At 45.6% G+C, this 19653-nt stretch overlaps 1 protein-coding gene across 1 annotated transcript; it reads left to right on the top strand.

Annotated features, from left to right (window-relative positions):
* Positions 1-11134: 11134 nt before the first annotated feature.
* HAS2 (hyaluronan synthase 2) lies at positions 11135-19315 on the top strand (the record flags this gene model as incomplete). The annotated part of the gene is made up of 3 exons (XM_080610470.1): positions 11135-11761; positions 16156-16257; positions 18386-19315. 3 exons carry the CDS (start codon positions 11135-11137, stop codon positions 19313-19315), a joined length of 1659 nt encoding a protein of 552 aa, XP_080466596.1.
* Between the last annotated feature and the right edge of the window lie 338 nt (positions 19316-19653).

Genomic DNA, 19653 nt, shown 5'->3' with positions numbered 1-19653 from the left:
GGCTTACACTAGATATTGAGTGGTATGAAGGTTAGTGTGGACAGGGGGTCAGTAGCCCTTTTCGCATCCTTCTGCCCTCTGCCCCTGTTTGGGGCAGTTTGCCCCTTTCCTGATGGAAGAGATGTGCTGGGCCCAAGAGGTGTGACACACATCAACTGGTGAAGGTTGGAGTTGCGGAACGATGCTGTCTGGGGAGGAAGGCCTGAAGCAGAGGAATGCCTGGAAGACCAGATAGACTTCATGCTTGCTAAGCCAAGGCTGTACTTTCTAGGATAACCTAAATCATCATAAACGAGATTGCTGCCAAAAGCAGTTGTCCTGCCTTCTTCTGTCCCATGTTATTAATTCTTATGCTCTCCTCAAACAGCTCTTTTCTGACCTAAGACAGTTCTCCTAACATAGGGAAAGGGACAATGAGGAGGCAGGAATGAGGAGCCCAAAGCACGAGGAAGGTGAGACAGATGCTATCCCTGGCACTGCCAGGTTAAACCAACCACAAAACTCCAGCCTAAATAGAGGCAGACTTATTTGAGGCATACCTATTGCTCAAGGAGCTTGGCTTCCATGCAAATCCTAAATCCACCCTTCCCCTTGGCAGGGACTGGGCACACCTGAAAATCTGACCACTTCCCTCAGGTACCCAAAGAATCTCCAGTCTAGCTAACGACCATCTTCAAAGCATTTATCGTGCATGAGGAGTCCCCAGAGCGCTGCAAAGATTTCCCACACCAGAAGGCAGCGAGGGGTGATAACTCAGCGAGGAGTCACTGCCGCGTTTCCCAACGGTGTCTGGACATGGTCCCCTTTGCGGGTTCGACTCTTCAAAGCAGTAGCCTTTGTGGTCCTTGAGTAAACAGCACGGGGGAGCGAGAGGCTGGTTTCGCGGCTGCCCCGCGGGTCCCTACCAGGGCACGGCCAGGCTCCACCGCCCCAGCGCGGTTCCATGCACCAACCGCACCGGCCCAGCTCCGCTCGGCGTCCCAGTGCTGCGGGCTGCTCCGCTCACTTCAACAGTGCCACCTAGTGCCTTTCTTAAATCATTCCAAGTGGAAACGGGGGCTCCGGAGCAGGGAAATCCGGCTTTTGAAGCAGAGAGGAGTTACAAAGGGAAAAAGCCGGCCCGTGCGGGAGAAAGCTGCTGGCGAGCGGCCCTCGGTGCGGTGGGCGGTCAGCCGCTGGTGCCCCGGCTACCTGCAGACCATGATTAGGGTACAGAGTGAACACCGCCCGTTGAAAAATATAACTAACTAAATAAATAAACCCCCAAACATAGTTTCCCAGTTCTTAAATTGTCTAACGTGTTTCCTGGCTTGTATTAACGCCAATGGCATGGGTATTAACGCCAGTGGGAGCTACCTTGAGTATTTACTAATTTAAATGTTTCCGAGAGTGAATGGGTAAAGGCACAATTGGAAACTGCAAAGTTCATCCATTCATAGAGGCAATTCCCATTTTATTAATAAAAACCAGCAGCAGCAAAAGCTGTCCCAGCAGAATGGTGGTTGTGGGAGAGACAAGCCCCACAGCCCCAGCGGAGTGATGCAGGGAGTGGGGGACGTGGGGGGTTCCCCCTGACTGCGGGGCATGGAGAGGAAATCAGGTGGTGGCAACATATGTGTATTGCGTTTCTCTGCAAAACTGAGACTTAGCTCATTGTATTTCTGCCGCTGAACTGGTCCTTGGCTGAGATCATTTCAATGGGCAGGGTTGGTTTCTTTTTTTTTTTCCTCCTTACAGGAGTTCCCTCCCCTCCTTCTTCCCATCCTCCGCCTATTAAAACAACTCAAGTCTCACTTGTTAAAAGACCCCATAACGTGGAGGAGGCAGAAAAGCAGCAGCAGCACGAAAGAAAAAGACGTCTGGAAAATATTACCCGTTTACTGCTGCTGCTGCTGAGAAACCTCATTGAAACAGTTATTCGGTCAGCAAGGCATCACCAAAGAGACTTTATCTGATGCTGTACATCTCTCAAACTTTCAGACGCTGCCTTGCAACTTCTCCAAGCTCCTGGCTAGCCGGGACTGAAATAAGACCTTCAGCTTCGACCACGAGAAACTAAATCCTAATTTATTACTTTTAACTTTTTTATTATTATTATTATTTGAAAAAAAAAAAAATATCCCACGACTTTGAGCTAGAAACTGAAGCAAAGACAAATTCATGGTAATTGTGAATACACGTGGGAGAAAATGAGTAGGACTGAATAGCCTTAAACGATTTTTTTATTATTGTTTTTCATTTTTAAGTACTTTTTATTTCTGAGCGTCTCAGTAAGTCCCTGAAAAGTGCGATTTGATTTTTTACCTCAAACTTGGAAACTGTTCAGCGGCAGCAGCGGTACGTGAGACCACACAGCTGGCTGGAGCCCCTCTATGACCAAAGGACAGAAGGACAAACAAGGTAGGTGATTTACGGTTACGCTTCTGTCATCCCAAGAGCAGAAGACCCTCTCCTCCCATCCCAACTGTTCAAGGGGGAAAAGCTGAAATACCAAAGCCAAAATACGAGTGGGGCTGGGGGACGACCTTACCGGCTCTGCGCTACACCTAGTTCAGCAATGAATAGGACCGTCATGAGGATGAATGAGGTTTTCAGCTTCAATCCCCTCCTCCGTGTAATCCGGTTAAGATATTGCTGAGCGTTAAGATTTGGGAGAGGGAAATAAAAGGCGGCAACTCCCGCACAAAAAACCCTCATCTAACCCCCCAACAAACCCATCTAACTCTCAGCCAAACCCAACATTGAAACGAACTCGAACCGCAGGTCAGCAGCCGCTCCACCGAGCCTGGAGGGTGGCGGGGCTCGCTCCCAGCCCCGGCTTGCTTCTCCCCGACCGCCCCCCTCCTCTACGGCCAGGACCGGGAGACGGGACGTGACAGGAGCGCGGGGAGAGACGGGACAGCGGGAAGGCAGCGGCGGGAGGAGGCCCGAAGTCCCGCCTCGGCAGGGAGAAACAGACGCTGCCGAGCGGAGAGGGCGGTTTCCCGAAGGCGGGACGGGATGGAAGGGATGCGGTGCGATGCGGTGGGGCGGGAGCCGCCGGCTGCCCGCGAACTTCCACCGCCGCACGCACGACCAAAGCAGAGCAAACCCGGACCCCGCCCCAGGAGCGGAGCCCGGCCAGGCTGAGGGAGGGTCAGAGCGGGGGCCGCGGGGGGCGATCCCTCGAACGCGCCCGACCCCGCTCCGCTCCCCGCCGCGCCGCCACCACCGCGGCCGCCGCCGCCCGCCCTCGGCGTGACGTGGCGGCGCGGGGGATCCCCCCGGTGCCCCGCCCGCCCGCCCGCTGTGACGCGAGCAGCACCGCCCCATTGGCTGCAGCGCCGGGCCGGGGTTCCCCCGAGGAGCGGAGCTTTCGCCGCTTTCCGGACCGGCTCCCGCACCCGCACCAGTCTTTCGTCGGTGGCTCGGGCACGGGCGGACTCAGCGCTTGAGAGTCTCGCAGGGCTCCGCGGCAGGGCCAGACCCATCCCCTGGGCCTGCAGTGACCCCGTGGCACAGCGCTGCTCCGCGCCAGCGCCTTGTTTCACAGCCTCCCTCCTCATGGGTCATTCTCCCATCGGCACACATGGGTGCCGCTCCCCTCTCAGGGCCGGGAGAGGAGTGGTGGTTTAACCCTAGCAGAAAGCAGGGCAGCAGGGTACCTCATTGGAGGGTGATGACAGTGGCAGGTGCTCTCCTTTCCCTAAAGATGTGCTGAAAATCCAGCCCCCATCAAGGTCACAGCCACTTTGTCACTAGTCTGGAGAAGGTTCAGAGGGGACCTTACTTCAAGTCTACAACTACCTGAAAGGAGGTTGTAGTGAGATGGGGATCGATCTCTTCTCCCAAGTAACAAGAGATAGGACAAGAAGTAATGGTCTCGGGTTGTATCAAGGGAGGTTTTGATTGGATATTAGGAAAGAATTCTTCCCAGAAAGGGTGCCCAGGCATTGGAACAGGCTGCCCAGGGCAGCGGTGGAATCACCATCACTGGAAGTGTTCACAAACTGTGTAGACGAGGCCCTCAGTGACATGGTTTAGTGTTGGTCTTGCCAGTCCTGGGATAATGGTTGGACTTGATGATCTTAAAGATCTTTTCCAACCTAGCTGATTCTATGATTCTATGGAATCTTTATGGAACAAAGCCAGGATTTTATTTCATGCTGGCAAATCTTTCTTATCCTACATGCAAGTGCAGAAAAACCTGGGAAAAGGTTTTCCCAGTAGTAGGAATAGCAGCCCCTCTGGGCTCAGTGGAGTTTCCCATGCTAGTTCACTAGCAACTGCCTCTTCATATCTATGGTGTGGGAGCAAATTTGCTTCATTTTGTTACTATTCAAGATTAGTATATAAAGCAGCAAATTACTCCTCCGCTACTCAGTGTAGTGGGACTTGACTAAGTCAAACAAGATATGACCTGTGCTTTATAAACAAATTAGAAGGTAATCAGCTATGAATGCCAAATAAATATTTATGTGCTCAATTAGAGCATGGAGTAGTCGGTTTTGTGCCAAAAGCATCCATGGACTTCATGACCATCAACAAGAAAGCATTTCTAAGCTAGATTTTTGTTTAACCGCAATCTGAAATATTTGAGTATAAATATGCTTTACTTCTTGATTTATTTCTTAGAGCATTTGTCTGGTTTATTTTTTGTTGTTTTTTTCCTCTTTCAGTTAATTTAGTAACTAGCGTATCACTGTCTACGTTAGGGACAAATCCAACCAGCAGCTGCAGAATTCTTTCCACATCAGTTACTCAAACTTGTAAGAGACTAAATTTGGGCAGTTTAGTGGGAAACATGTACCGAGCAGACAGGAGATCCTTGATTTGCTGATCAAAGCCTGTGCATGCAGATACAGTTTGCCGTCATTACTAATCCTGTTCTTGATTTTAAACCTAACCCCAGAGTTAATTTTAGTCTTATGTGAGCCCTTTCCAGAAGATCAATAGCATGACAAAATCTGGAAGTGATAAATAACCAAAGGCACCAGATATGGTAACTCGGCTGTGGTAAAGATGTACAGATGTAACATAACTTTTCAGTTTCCTCTCTGTAGGCTGTAAAATAGAAGAGGGAGTCTGGATAGCTATTTTATGCTTGTAATTAATGTGTACCTGGAATCATTTGTACTTCAAAGATAAATTATTTATTTTGCCATCAAATTAAGGCTAATAACAAACTTAAATATTGGAAAATGGTAACCTGCAGATAGTGTTTGTGTGTACACACAGACTGTATGACGCAAAGTCACATACAGTATGTGTCTGCCTGTGTGCATGCACATCCACACTCATACGTGCACTCAAACATGCTCATGTTATTGAAGCAGCTGCTCTGTTGAAGCCAATGCTATTATTCTCACGAGTAAGGAGGGGTTTTTAAGGCTTCTACACTTCTACACCAGAAAGAGTAACACAACACACATCAGTAGCCTAAGCCTTATCATGAAGGGTTTTGTAGATCTCCAAGGACCTCTTGCATGATCATGATCCTGATTTTACAGGTGAGGAAGCTGAGACAGAGAGAGGTGAATTCACACACCTAAGGTCACCCAGCAGGTGAATGGCAGCACCAGAAACAAAATCCAGATTGTCTGTGTCCCTGTTCACTCTTGGATGCTATGACATAAGAAATGCAGTGGTAAACAATGACCCAGCTGACAGCTTTCATAAGGGACATTACTCTCTATAATAAATCTGTCAAATATATGCATACATTTTCAACATGAATATCCTGGAAATAGCAGCTCTGCAGAGAAAGATGCTTTTTTTATGCCTCCGCTACAGAACTGCAAGATAAATTACCCACTGATTTCCCTCTTCAGCAAAATGCTTAAGTGCACACTTATCTATAATGACATACTTACGTGCTTTGCTGAATGCAAAGCCTCAGCGCTAAGGTTCAGAGGACCATGACTAGTAGACATTCAAGAATTCAGCTTCTATACAGGCATATATAAATGAGACATTTTCAAAAGTTTTCAGTGCTCAGCACATTGCAACCAAGATCTGCAGACAAGTCTGATGCACAGATCTCATGTAGAATCATAGAATCAAGTAGGTTGGAGAAGACCGTTAAGATCACCAAGTCTAACCATTACCTGAGGGCTACCAAGACAACCACTAAACCATGTCACTGAGGGCCTTATCTACATGGTTTTTGAACATTTCCAGGGATGGTGACTCCACCACTGCTCTGGGCAGCCTGTCCCCTCCCAAGACCTTGTCCACCCCCAGCCTATTGATGAGGGTAGTGTTGGAGAGCAGCCTTGATGCTGTGGAGCACTGATCAGCAGTAGCCAAAGCTGGGTGTGTTTTCAGCACCTTCCTAACTACTAATATCCAGGACTGTAAGGGCCGCTGTGGGGAAGGTTAGCTCCATTTCAGCCAGAGCCAATAGAGGGACAAAACCAGCACACTTGTGACTGAACCTTTACTGTTGTCTCCTGGACAGCTACTGACTTCTGCAGTGTAAGGTTTTTTAAAAGGCCTCCAGATGTTTGGAATTAATAAGTGCTAATTCTTTCAAACAAACTTCCAAATCATTATGTTTTATGTACAAACTTCCTGTGTCTCCCCCTCTTGCTTTTTCATCTTCTGGGGAAAAGCTAGCCAGAAGTCCTACATAGCAATATGTTTGAGTGTTGTACACGAGAGATGACTTTGAAAACAGATGATGTAGTCCCATATGTTGCAAGCAAACCTAACTTCAGTTTGACTTCCTGATTGCTTCCTTAGTCCTCATAGCAGCTGGTGCAGAATAAGTGAACAGGCTGCAGATAATATTGATGTGTTCAGATACCAATGTACATAGGTTTTCTGGATATGATTCTATGATTCTATATGCATTTGCACCTATTATATTTATCGCTGTCTTGATGTATTAGTAACGAATTAAGCTTTTTTTTCCCTCTTTGTCTCCTGACTTTGCAAAGGGATGAACTACCTCCAGGTGCTCTTACTCTCAGGGATGCATGAAAGCTGATTAATAACCATTTGGGTGGACTGTTCTGTATGATTTTGGAGGAGAGGGTGAAGTGGTACATTAACAGTGCAGAGCGGAATTTGCAGTCCTGTCTCAGGCTTCCTGTGCAGTACATGGGGACATAGGCACCTCCAGAAACAGTCTGACACAGGCAGCGCAATCTTATTGCTGCCTGGAAGGCTGATGCAAACTAATGGACTTTCTGACTTCTTTCAGTGCTAAATAGCTTTCACGCTTAAAAAAAAAATAATAAAGAAAGAACACTGCAGGAACTATCTTTCTCCCCCTGTGTTACAGACCTGGTTAAAAACCTGTCCAGAAAGTGCAAGATCCAGGTTTGACTCCAAAGACAGTGAGGTAACCCTCACCTTCTCACCAGGTGAGAAGATCTGTTTACCTCCTCACTCCTGTTCCCATGCAGCAGCCGTCCTGTGTGTAAACAGAAATGACCTGCAATTATCTTTGTTGATCATAGAATCATAGAACAGTTAGGATTGGAAAGGATCTTAAGATCATCTAGTTCTAACCCCCCCTGCCATGGGCAGGGATACCTCACACTGAACTATGCCACCCAAGGCTTTGGCTAACCTGGCCTTGAACACCGCCAGGGATGGAGCATTCACAACCTCTCTGGGCAACCCATTCCAGTGCCTCACCACCCTCACAGTAAAGAACTTCCTCCTTATATCCAATCTAAACTTCCCCTGTCTAAGTTTGAGCCCGTTACTCCTTGTCCTGTTACTACAGTCCCTAATAAAGAGTCCCTCCCCAGCATCCTTGTAGGCCCCCTTCAGACACTGGAAGGCTGCTATGAGGTCTCCACGCAGCCTTCTCTTCTCCAGGCTGAACAGACCCAACTTTCTCAGCCTATCTTCATACGGATGGTGCTCCAGTCCCCTGACCCAGGAATATGAACCGGCTGCATATCTTCCACCTGTTCAGCACCTCATCCCTAGCACAGGGGGTGCTTTTTTTCCTTTTTTTAAGTGCTTCAGTGCCTATTTCCCAGGACAAACTTACTGGGTTAAATCCCTCCAGGAACCGAACATCCATTAAGCTGAGACATAAAACACTAAGCTGTGCTGGTCATAGAAGGTGCGTACGGGCTGCGTACAGCACCTTCGACCAATTAGTCAGCTGTTGAACACGGCTCTAGTGTCAGCAACTTTGAATATTAGCAGTTACATTTTTGCTGTAGGAATATTGCTAGCACTTAGAAAGAGTGCTTATCAATGAAGTGACTGAAAAACAATTGTGGCTTTGAAAGTTAATGTGGGTGTTTGTCCTTCACCAAGCATTTGACACATCTTGACTCAGCACCATGTTATTTTAGGCTTGCACTGTTAAAACACAGTACTGTACACTGGTTCTCTGGTAATACTTGATTTTAGCTTTGTGTGACAAGTTCAGGAACTTCAGGAATAGATTTCAATTGATGTCTTATGAAGGATGTCATTTTACACTTCAGTGTTAGGCCAGGCTAGATACTTGTAATGGCACAGTCCAATCTGTGATGTCAAAGTGATGCAGCTATTCCCTACCCTTGGTGCTAGCATTTGACTCAGCAGGTCAGTTTTTGGTTCCAGACTTGTAGAAGTGTCATTTCCTTTTAACTTCTTGGCTCAATTATTGAAGAAGGGTGGAAAGGTTTTGGTGTCTTTGCCATTGTTTGGGCACGTTCAAGTTGATAAAGATCAGCTCTGCTAGGCAAGCTCACGTGCTAAATCTTGAGAATATTGAGCAACTTTTTCCAGACTTTCCCTGTGTTTTCAGTCAGTTAAAAGACTATACATAAAAACCTCAATTGCACATACAAAGGAGAAAGTTTCTTTGATGAAAGCCAGGAATTTAGATCAAAACACAGTTTATTTTCCCAAGGTTGACAATGAAAGGATAGAAAAAAAATGCTGGTTTATTAAGACCAGAAATCCATTTCTTGATCTTAAAGGACTGTTTTTTTGCGAGGGAGGGAAGCTGTGCTGTAATGACAAGATCAGAGAATTCTTTCTTTTTTTTTCTTTTCTTTTTGTGCAGAAACACTTCATAGGAAGAGAAAACCAATAGCAAATTAATATAGAAGAAGCCTGGTAGAGTATACAGTCAGTCAAATGTAAACACTCTAGACCTTAATCTAAATCCTGTGGGCTCCACCCATACAAGTGATCCATTTATTTCAGCCATATAATTCTTAATGTAAGCAGACTTTAGCCCCTGCTCACTAATAGGAATTTTCTATTTCTGGCAAGAGAAGAGAAGTAGTGGACCCCAAATGGGAAAGCAGAGTACAACTGTGCTGTTAATGAAACGTTTACCTTGATGTTTGTGACCTTCTGCGTGCTTGAGGGATTAATAAACACACAGGCTATTTGACTTCAAGGTAATCTAGAGGGGATCTATTACTTAATCTGTTTTCTAAAGCCAGTCTATTTTGGGCACTGAGTTTTCATTCACCTACAGTGGTGGTAAGCATAAGCTATCTTTTATTAGGCTTCTTTATGACCCCTTGTTATGAAAGACTTTCAGACAGGCCAGAGCAGGGACAGTCCCTTTTGCTGGTGGGTGATTACAGCACCTGTCAGAGCCCAGCCGTAAGTATTCAAGGAAGTCCTAGAGATAGGGTCCAATTTCGTTAACAGTGTCTCCAAATATATATTTAAGAGGCTTCCTCCTGTCTTGAAATTTAAGACCCTAAATAGCCAGTGGAAAAAAGCAGTCTTTGTAACCTCAGACTTTGTGCTTGCCTGGTTTATTTTTATTGTGTAAGTGATGCTCTGCTGACTTTTTTTTCTCCAAGTCTGTAACTTTTCAGACAGAAGTGTAATTGCTGACAGCTATGCTGCTGCAGCTTGGTAGTATTTCTTCAAGAAAGAGTTAAGGACATATATGATGTAAGGAAGTGCTGTTCCAGCTTCAGGTTTGGCCAACAGATGGTGAAACAAACATGATCAGCAGACGAGCAAGATGATAGCAGCAAGGAAAATATGAGTAATAGTAAGAAAACACAAATATTAAGTTCATTACTCTAAGAGAACCTAATTCAGCAAAATATTCAAGCACGAGTTTCAGATTCATTGACTTGTAATGCATTTGCTGGGTTGGCCTTAAACAGACATTATCGGTTTATGTCCTTAATGTCAAATGCAAGAACTGACATGAAACATTGTCATTAACTTTCCTGTAATTCTGAGAAAGCTGCTGCATAAAATGGTTAATGTGATTGCCAGCAAAAAGCAGTTAGGTAGCAATGTACTCTGCCCGTCTGCCTGCCTACATTGTTTGTCTCAAGAATTCCAGAGCACTCTCCTTGCCAGCCAGCTCCTCCGTAGCCCAGAGCTCAGGTTAGAAGATTTCACAACCAGGTAACATAAATATGCAGAAGTGGTCACAATCAACTGATGTTCTAATGAATTTCTGAGCCCAGGGTAGAGTCTTGGCTCTGTTGAATTAATGTGTAGTTTTGCCACAGACTTAATCTCAGTCAGGCTTTAGCCCTACACACATATGCTCACACGTGCATATATCTATGTACACAAATGTATGAATAATACATTTTTGCAATGGTATTGAGAAGACCTTTTAAAGCAGATGTCTGATTATATAAATATAAATTATAAATATAGTCAGGCATCTGTTTAAAAATTATAAATACATTCAGACATCTGTTTTAAGAATGTCTTTCCAATATCTTTGCAAACATAACTAAGCAACAGAAGCAATTCGGGGGGGATGCAGTCATGGCATGGATGGGGGACGAGGAGGGGCTGCCTCGACATTCAGCTGTTCTGCTTGCCTATGACCATATGAAGTGAGTGGTGGCCCAAAAGCCCCTTCTGCAATCCCCCAGGGTAATATGACAGCGTGTCTCATTCAGCAAGCCCAGGCTGCCAAAATAAGATCCTGACACAGACAGCACCTTCTGTGAGGACACTACAAATAGTAGAAAACATCCCTGGTACATTAAGTGTATTTGAATCTTACTTTACACAGAGGAAGTACAGCAAAGAGTTGTTAAGTTTAACAAGGTGATGAAGTAAATCTGTGACACAGACAGAAGCACAGGATGTATGTGTTGATGCTGAGCTCTGTGTTGTAGTCACATGCACCCCTTATGAGGTCTTTATCAGCAAGTGGTGGCTCTGCTAACAGTTCCGTACTTCTTTGCAGATGTATTGTGAGAGGTTTATATGTATCCTGAGAATACTTGGAACCACACTCTTTGGGGTGTCCCTCCTGCTGGGAATCACCGCTGCTTACATTGTGGGCTACCAGTTCATCCAAACAGACAACTACTACTTCTCCTTTGGACTCTATGGTGCTATCCTGGCATCACATCTCATCATCCAAAGCCTCTTTGCCTTCCTAGAGCACAGGAAAATGAAGCGGTCGCTAGAGACTCCAATCAAGCTGAACAAAACAGTTGCCCTTTGTATTGCTGCCTATCAAGAGGATCCTGACTACTTAAGAAAATGTTTACTTTCTGTGAAAAGATTGACCTACCCTGGAATTAAAGTTGTTATGGTCATTGATGGGAACTCAGAAGATGACGTTTACATGATGGACATTTTTACTGAAATCATGGGTAGGGACAAATCTGCCACTTATATCTGGAGTAATAACTTTCATGACAAAGGTCCAGGTGAGACGGAGGAGTCTCACAGAGAGAGCATGCAACATGTATCTCAGCTGGTCCTGTCCAACAAAAGTGTTTGCATCATGCAGAAATGGGGTGGAAAAAGAGAAGTTATGTACACAGCATTCAAAGCACTGGGGAGAAGTGTGGATTATGTACAGGTAGGTATTAGAGCGCCAGGTCAGTGCCAATTTAAACACGCTTTGAAAGAAAGCAGCTTTTGTATATTTTATGCAGCATGTTAGAGGCCATCCTAGTCCCTGATGAACACAGTGCTCCTTTCAGTCTGTTTGGAAACAGCTTGACCGTTAAAAGTGTATTTTGCTACCTTTTAAAATGGTCACTCCATCTGTGAATATGTTAAATCTGTGCACCAGCTACTGCAGAGAATATGAAATCCTTCCCCAGATCTCAGTACTGCCCCTCATCCACATGGGTTTGCTTTAGACAAAACCAGTGGACTCCTGAAGACCCCATCTGTGCTTCTGTAGGTCAAGATCTTGGGTAAGGTTTTATTTTGTGAGGTTGCTAGCGGCCTCATATTCAAGCACACAGACAAGTATTTTGGTGGCACTAGGGAACATCTTGGAGTTTGTAAAAAAGATGGGGATATTTACAGGCTTTGAAGGTCATGCAGAGTATTCCATAAAAAGGTCAATGTGCAGCCTTGAAAGAAAGATTTCTTCAGCTAAAGCCTGAAGGAGCTTTTGCTTCATCACAGCTGCATTACCTCACTCACCGCGACTTGGCCTTTAAAGCCCTTATGACACTATTCACTTAAAAATGAATTAGGCTGGGTCCTCTTTCCCTGTTTCCAAAGCAGCAGAGACACATTTCTTTCCAGCTGCCTCGGATCCCATGAAAGAGTTTCTGGTTTTGCCTTACACATGGAAGCACTCCTCACTCTTGCAAACAGCCCTGCTGACTGTGGGAAGGGGAGGAGGCCATGTGTGGAGGAAGGCGGGTGGGATCAGGGCCTCTGGGTGGACACTGAGGATCCCTCCTTATTGTTCGAGGCCAACAAGCCCCACTGAATATGAGATGGTCTTCCTAATTAACCACCCTCAGCCCTTCCCACCCTCTCCCGACCTTAGAGCATCCAGTGGTCTCCTCTTCAGCGCCCCATGAAGTGCTCTCTGCTGGCTCAGGGCAGCTGCATGGCTGAGCCACACGTGTTTCTGTGGTCCAGAAACACAGCATCCATCTGCACAGTGTCCACATAGAGGCTGGCTGCCAGTAGCTGGACTGAGGGCAGCGAGTCCTCCACACACAGGAGGGGCAGAAACTGAAGAGCGCCAGGAACTGCTCTGTTATTGGAGCTGAGAGTGTAAAGCAAAGTTTTAAAACCCATCCCCATCCCCTAACACTTCCAAAATTGAAACTGGTTTATTCTCTGGAAACAATGGGCTTAAGCTTTCCATTGTCTGCACTTTGGTTCTGTGCTGTGAGGCATTATGGTGGGATAAAAATGCTGTTTTTCTTTATTAGCATGGTTTTATAATCACTTCACACAGAAGTATCAGATTGCAGAGAGAGACGGCAGAGAGGAAATGGATTCATTGCAAGTTTCCTCCCTCAGTCCAGCTCCTGCATTTGTTCACAGAACCTGGAAAAAGTGTTTCTATTTCAACAGTCATAGCATAAACTGAGAAAATGGAAGAGATTTTTCTGGTCTTTCAGTCAGTTAACACTCCTGACCTGGCTCAGCGGGAACTAATGAATGTGTCAGGGACTGTAGTGCTGCTGTCCCAAAAGCTGCAGTAACAATTGAAGCCACAGGCACATCTGCAGACACACCTATGTTAGAAATGCAGCACCTTGGTGGCCCTGGCTTCTACACAGTCATGATGTAATGCAGTTAAAATGTAGATCTGTTTTATGAATGAATGAAGGTCAAGATATTTCAAATGGGGGTACCCAGGGTAAATTACTTTAAAGAGGCTAGACCTTAAGGGCTGAGCAACCTGCCTCGATGATCAAGTACTTTAGAAAAGTGGACCAGTCAGCACCATTTCCCACCCCTGAAACTGTGGGCCTTATGGTTCTTAAAAGACACCTTGGAGTTATGGACAGGCAACCATTAGTCAGACCAACGCAGATAAAGAGCTGTTGCTCATTAGCGATGTCTCATTAAATACCTGAAACTGCTGTGAAGGCTTATTTTCATCCTGGAGGAGGTTAGGAGGGTGCAAGCATGCATAGGAGTTAAACTGCCAGGTATCATTTCTGCAGAGCTGGTTGGGGCAGCCAGGGTACAATTCGTCTTGGCTTGATGGAGATACCTGTGTGGACGGTCCAGCGCAGCCTGAACTCCTGAGAGCACCTTGGATAAACCACCACTGGTTATAATGAGTATCTGAACTCATTATAACTCTTTCATGCAACTCTGTGACCCAAGGCAGTAATTTCTAGGTCACAGCCCTTATGTAGAAAGGTAGCAAATTGCCTCTTGGGCTGTGCTGGGCCACCCCTGGCTGGGCTGACCTTGGTATGTTTTATTTGGGTTCCTAAGTGTCTGTCTTTCTCTGGGTGTATCTTCTTTTCACCTGCAAAAGCCCTGTCTAGATGGAAAATAATGACTTTTCAGGTTTGCCCCAAATCCCCAGACATGTCCACTGTGCTGGCATGCCCAGGACACATACTGGTATATGAATCCAGCCTTTTCAGGATTCTTCATACCTACTTGTGTTGTTGCTCATGGTCAGGTATTTCTGCTATAGATAAATGCATCTGATGGGGTGGAGGCTGCTCAGCTGCTTCAAGTGACAGGCATTGGAGGGAAAGCAGAGGCGCTGGGGAGGGAGCCGATCCCAGCCCATCAGTCATGTTCACAATGAGTATCTCTGCCTGAGCCTGGGTACTCACTAAACTACAGATTCCCTGTACAAAACGCTCAGCCACAGCTTTGTCCAGGGAGCTCCAGATAAACATATAGGCATCCTTTCCCCTCTTCAGCAGAATTGTTTTGCTCCCTTTTTATCACTGAGTGCTGTCGCTCATGATAGCTGGAGGCACACCTTGGTTATGCAAAGGTACTCCTTGGGATTAATCCTTTGAGGGGAGGAGCTGGATGCATCAAGTTAGCAGGAGCTGGAAATGCTTGTGGCTTTTCTCCTGGAGGCAATATCAGAGCTTTCATCACCTTTCTCCTCTTGGCCCCCCAAAGTGAGCATGGAGGGGAGCATGTTGGCAGGCACTCAGCTGCATTCCAAACTGTGCAGCCTGACTATCCTGGGCTTGAGTGGTCTGTAGTAGAGCCCCCAAATGATCTCTCTCTCTTCACAGACCAGACATGAGGCTTTCTGCTCCCCTGGAATGAGAAGGCTTTAGCTGAATTGAAAAATTGGATGAAAAGACACCAAAATTAGCATACCCCAATATGAAGCCTCACCAGAATTGACTTTGTATGTTGTTCATGCAGAACTACTGACTTTTTGCCCTATCGTCCCCATCTGAAATCACAGGAATGCACTGTGGGGATAAACTGGAAGCAGTATGAAAGTTTGTAGGGCAGGATCCAGCCAGCCAGGGGGGTGTTTCTGGGACAGCCTCTTCTGCCCCAGTTTCTGGGTGTCTGCAAAACACTCAGTGGGGGCACCGCGTGCAGCAGCAGCCACAAGGAGACACCCACTTGTTTGAAACAGGCTGCAGCCCGTGTCATGCTCCTCCGAGCAACCGAAAGCAGTGCCAGCTGCCTCGCAGGCCGGCCAGCCTGTCTGAGCCCTCCTCCTACTCTCCAGGGGAAAGCCCGTTCCTAATGTACACAGCGTTTAGTTGACTAGGAGTGTTTGTGTGGCTGAAACACCTTCTGTGTGTCATCTATTTCTGCCCTGGTTTTGTGGAGCACTGCACTTCAGGACTTGCTCCTTCTGGCCTTACATAGGGTTTTTTTATAAGAATGCCAGAGGAAAATAGCAAATAATTTCTATATATCAAATGTCAAATCCCTGCACTACTAATAACACACCATGCATCTAAAATTAAAAATGAGTTTGCTCTGGAATCCAAAATACATATCTTACATGGATTGCTAAAGCCTTCTGAGAGTGAGAGAACTATTAGGTTTCTTCCCAGACTCCTAGTTGACATTTTTATAACAAGTGGCTGGAATTTAACTCGTTGCTCCTTCCCTCATATGGCAGTGGGAAACATTTGACCAGGGAGCTCCAACTGATGCAGGGAAACCCTGTATCAGGGCTCAGCAGGATTCTGCCACACACCCACAAACATTGTCTTGCTCTGCAGTGCCCCATCTCTGAGAGCATATCTTATTAGAAGCCAGCTCAGCATGCCAGTAAAACAAATAGAGCTGATACAGAAGAGAGGATTGTTTGCATGCACAGCCCCAACAAGCACTCTGCTTTGTCCAGCACCACTCCTTGCTGCCCAATACAAATGGTTTTTAACAGAAGCATCAATGCATGCTTCAAAGAGAGATTTAATTTCATTGAGGAGAACATGCATTTAGAGTTATTGCAGTCATTCACATGATCTTTATTTTCGTCTCTAGTGTGCTCCTTAACCCATTTTTATTCTTGTTTTGTCTTATTTGTAGGTTTGTGATTCAGATACAATGCTTGATCCAGCCTCATCAGTGGAGATGGTAAAGGTTTTAGAAGAAGATCCAATGGTTGGAGGAGTTGGAGGTGATGTGCAGGTGAGTATGATGATTTTAAGATTAACAGAGGGATTTCAGCAACTTTCAGCAACTATTTCCCTGCCTGGAGTAGCATTGAATGTACTATGATACCATATAGAGGCTTTTATGATACCTTAATCTTTCTGTTTGTTGAATGGAAACTCTTACTCTTGGATGTGAGCACTGAATGTTTTCAGCACCCATAGATAGCAAATAAATATTATTCTTCTCCATATATATGAAAAATGGGGTAGTGCTGGATTGTTGTGGCACCTTTGAGTCTCTGGTTATAATTGTTTGCTCAGGGTACCAAATAAAAGCTATGGGGGAGCAGGGAATTGAGAGCAGGTCTCTCAAAGCCAAGTTCAGCACCCCAAGCACTTCAGTTATGTTACGACTGGAAGCCAAGATTGTTAGGAATAAAAGCCTTTTTGAAACACAGTGCACTATGCAATCTGTGTATTGTTGGGTTTCCTCTGCATCTCTGTCAGGCAGGACAATGGAAAACCCCCAAGTCAGCCCAGCTCCACTTCTGTTAGGATTTCCAGCATTGCTGAGTTTGGCTGACAACTGCAGCAAAAGGCTGTTCGTTCCTTTAGATGCAACTGCTTCTGCTGCAATTTAGAAAGAAAAAATGCATATGGATATTTCAGTTGGCCTTAGGATTGGTCCCGCGTACTCAGTTGGGCTTTTATATGAGATGCAGGAGACAGGCCATCTCTATGGGCAAGCACTTGCTAATGAAAGCCCCAGTAGTCAGAAGTATTTCAGGCATGTGGCTCTTCTTAACTCCAGAAATTAAGATTGCCACAGAAGCCTGAATATCTTTGCGGCTCTGGACTGACCACAAACCAGGCATCACACTCCCCCTGCACATGTGAGGTGCCAGGCATGTGTGAGTACAACTGGAGGGAGACAGTACAGGTTCAGCTATGATAGCAAAGGTTCATAAGCATCTGCAGAGAGAAGTAGAAGGACATGTGTCTTCTGGGAGGAAAGGGAGCAGAATGAGGCTTTATTCTTTTTTTTGTCTTTCCAATTCACTTTCCAGCATGCACCAAATACATTTGAGCCTATCCCTGAGCCCTGCTGCTTCTAAGCTGTTCCAGAATTAAACAAAGGCAGGATTGGCTCTTGGCCAGCAAACCTGACAGAAATTAGGACCATCAGAGCAAAAGACTGTTCTTTTGGGGTTTTTTCCTTGTTGCGGAAAATGTCTTCTACTTGTAGAAGGCCACAGATTCCTTTGTAAATCCCCAGACTGAGAAGATATGGGTGCAGAGCTGGCACAGCCACCCTATTACATGCTTCTGTGCCACATCCCCCAGCACAAGATGTGTGCTGACAACCTGGATATGAAGGCATTGACTTGAGCATCTGCACACACCCATACCTCCACTCAGTGTTCAGACTCCTGGGCTATGTCTGTGTTGTATTTTAAGTGTAGACCTGAGCTTCTGGCGAGCTTTAGGGCATGCAGAAGAGAAAGACTGAGACTTTTATGCAGGCCAAAGCAAGACTTTACTGGAGTATCACAGTGTGTTGTGGGGCAATGTATCAGGATCGGTACTGCAGAGACAAAGCAGAACAGGTTGTTCCTCAGAGGGACTAACGTCAGATATGGGGACATAATCCATGGTCAAACCTCTAGGGCCAGCCTTATGATACCAAAAATGTATGCCAAAGACCATCTGCTTAACCTTTCTTATGCTCCAGCATAGCTTTAGGAGGGCTGGAAGAAGTCCTATGAGCCCCAAAGATGTGTGCAGGTGGCAGAGAAGCAGCAGGCCATGTCTGGGACTCCACCATCTCCTCTCAAGAGAGGCTGAGTCCAGCAGGTCTTAAACTGGGGGTAAAGGGGAAGGAAGAATGAGCCAGAAAACAAATTTCTTGGTGGAAAATAGGAAGGGTTGCAAGGAAGAAGAGAGCATTTTGGTGGAACAGACTTCTGAAGGCTTTGTATTGCCCTTCCTGCCAATGTCCTGGACCATATAGAACTCCTGTGTCTGTGAGTGGATACAGGAGTGAGGTTCCTCCTGTATTCAGGCTAATGGTGCTCTAGTCTCTGCAAATTCCATATTGATCCAATGTATACATTTTCTGTCTCAAGAGCTCATCTAAAATGAAACCTTTTTTTATTTTTCAGATTTTGAACAAATATGATTCATGGATTTCCTTTCTGAGCAGTGTGAGATACTGGATGGCATTTAACATAGAAAGAGCCTGTCAGTCCTATTTTGGCTGTGTACAGTGCATCAGTGGACCTCTGGGGATGTACAGAAACTCTTTACTCCATGAATTTGTGGAAGACTGGTACAATCAAGAATTTATGGGCTCCCAGTGCAGCTTCGGAGATGACAGACATCTAACTAACAGAGTGCTAAGTCTGGGCTATGCAACAAAATACACAGCTAGATCCAAGTGCCTTACTGAAACACCGATAGAGTATCTCAGGTGGCTGAATCAGCAGACCCGCTGGAGTAAATCGTACTTTAGAGAGTGGCTTTATAATGCAATGTGGTTCCACAAGCACCATTTGTGGATGACATATGAAGCTGTAATCACTGGATTCTTTCCTTTCTTCCTTATCGCCACAGTCATTCAGCTCTTCTACAGGGGAAAAATCTGGAACATCCTCCTCTTCTTATTGACAGTTCAGTTAGTGGGCCTGATAAAGTCTTCATTTGCCAGCTTCCTTAGGGGCAACATTGTCATGGTTTTCATGTCACTCTACTCAGTATTGTACATGTCAAGTTTACTGCCAGCAAAGATGTTCGCAATTGCCACGATAAACAAAGCGGGGTGGGGCACGTCAGGAAGAAAAACCATTGTAGTTAATTTTATAGGACTCATTCCAGTCTCCATTTGGTTTACAATCCTCCTAGGTGGCGTGATTTTCACTATCTACAAGGAATCAAAAAAGCCATTTTCCGAGTCAAAACAGACAGTTCTCATCATTGGCACAATACTCTATGCATGTTACTGGGTTATGCTTTTGACTTTGTACTTGGTTCTTATCACCAAATGTGGCAGGCGGAAGAAAGAGCAACACTATGACATGGTGCTAGACGTATGATATTTCTGTGGGAAGTTACCCAGAGAGTTGTAAAGCAACCCAACGACCTTGTAGTATCTGTGGCATCAGATGAATGTTGCCAATTGAAATGGATCATTGCTGCTGGGAACAGGACATTTATATTCCTCTGGGTTCATTTTCATCCGCCAAAGTAAGAAAAAAAACAAACAATAAAACATGATTACTTTTTTCCAAGGCGGGCGGGAGGGAGGAGAAGAACACAAACCACACAGTTTCATCCTGTTCGCAAGAAAAGGGGAGAACTTCTATGTTTATGCACTTTTTTATTGTGCATATGCCTGACAGTGTTATGTTCTATATACCTCACTGGTCATGCT

The sequence above is a fragment of the Psittacula echo genome, assembly GCF_963264785.1.
Source record: "Psittacula echo genome assembly, chromosome: 2".
Classification (NCBI taxonomy): Eukaryota; Metazoa; Chordata; class Aves; order Psittaciformes; family Psittacidae; genus Psittacula; species Psittacula echo.
Note: the sequence above shows the minus strand (reverse complement) of the source record. Positions and strands in the feature narration are given on the sequence as shown.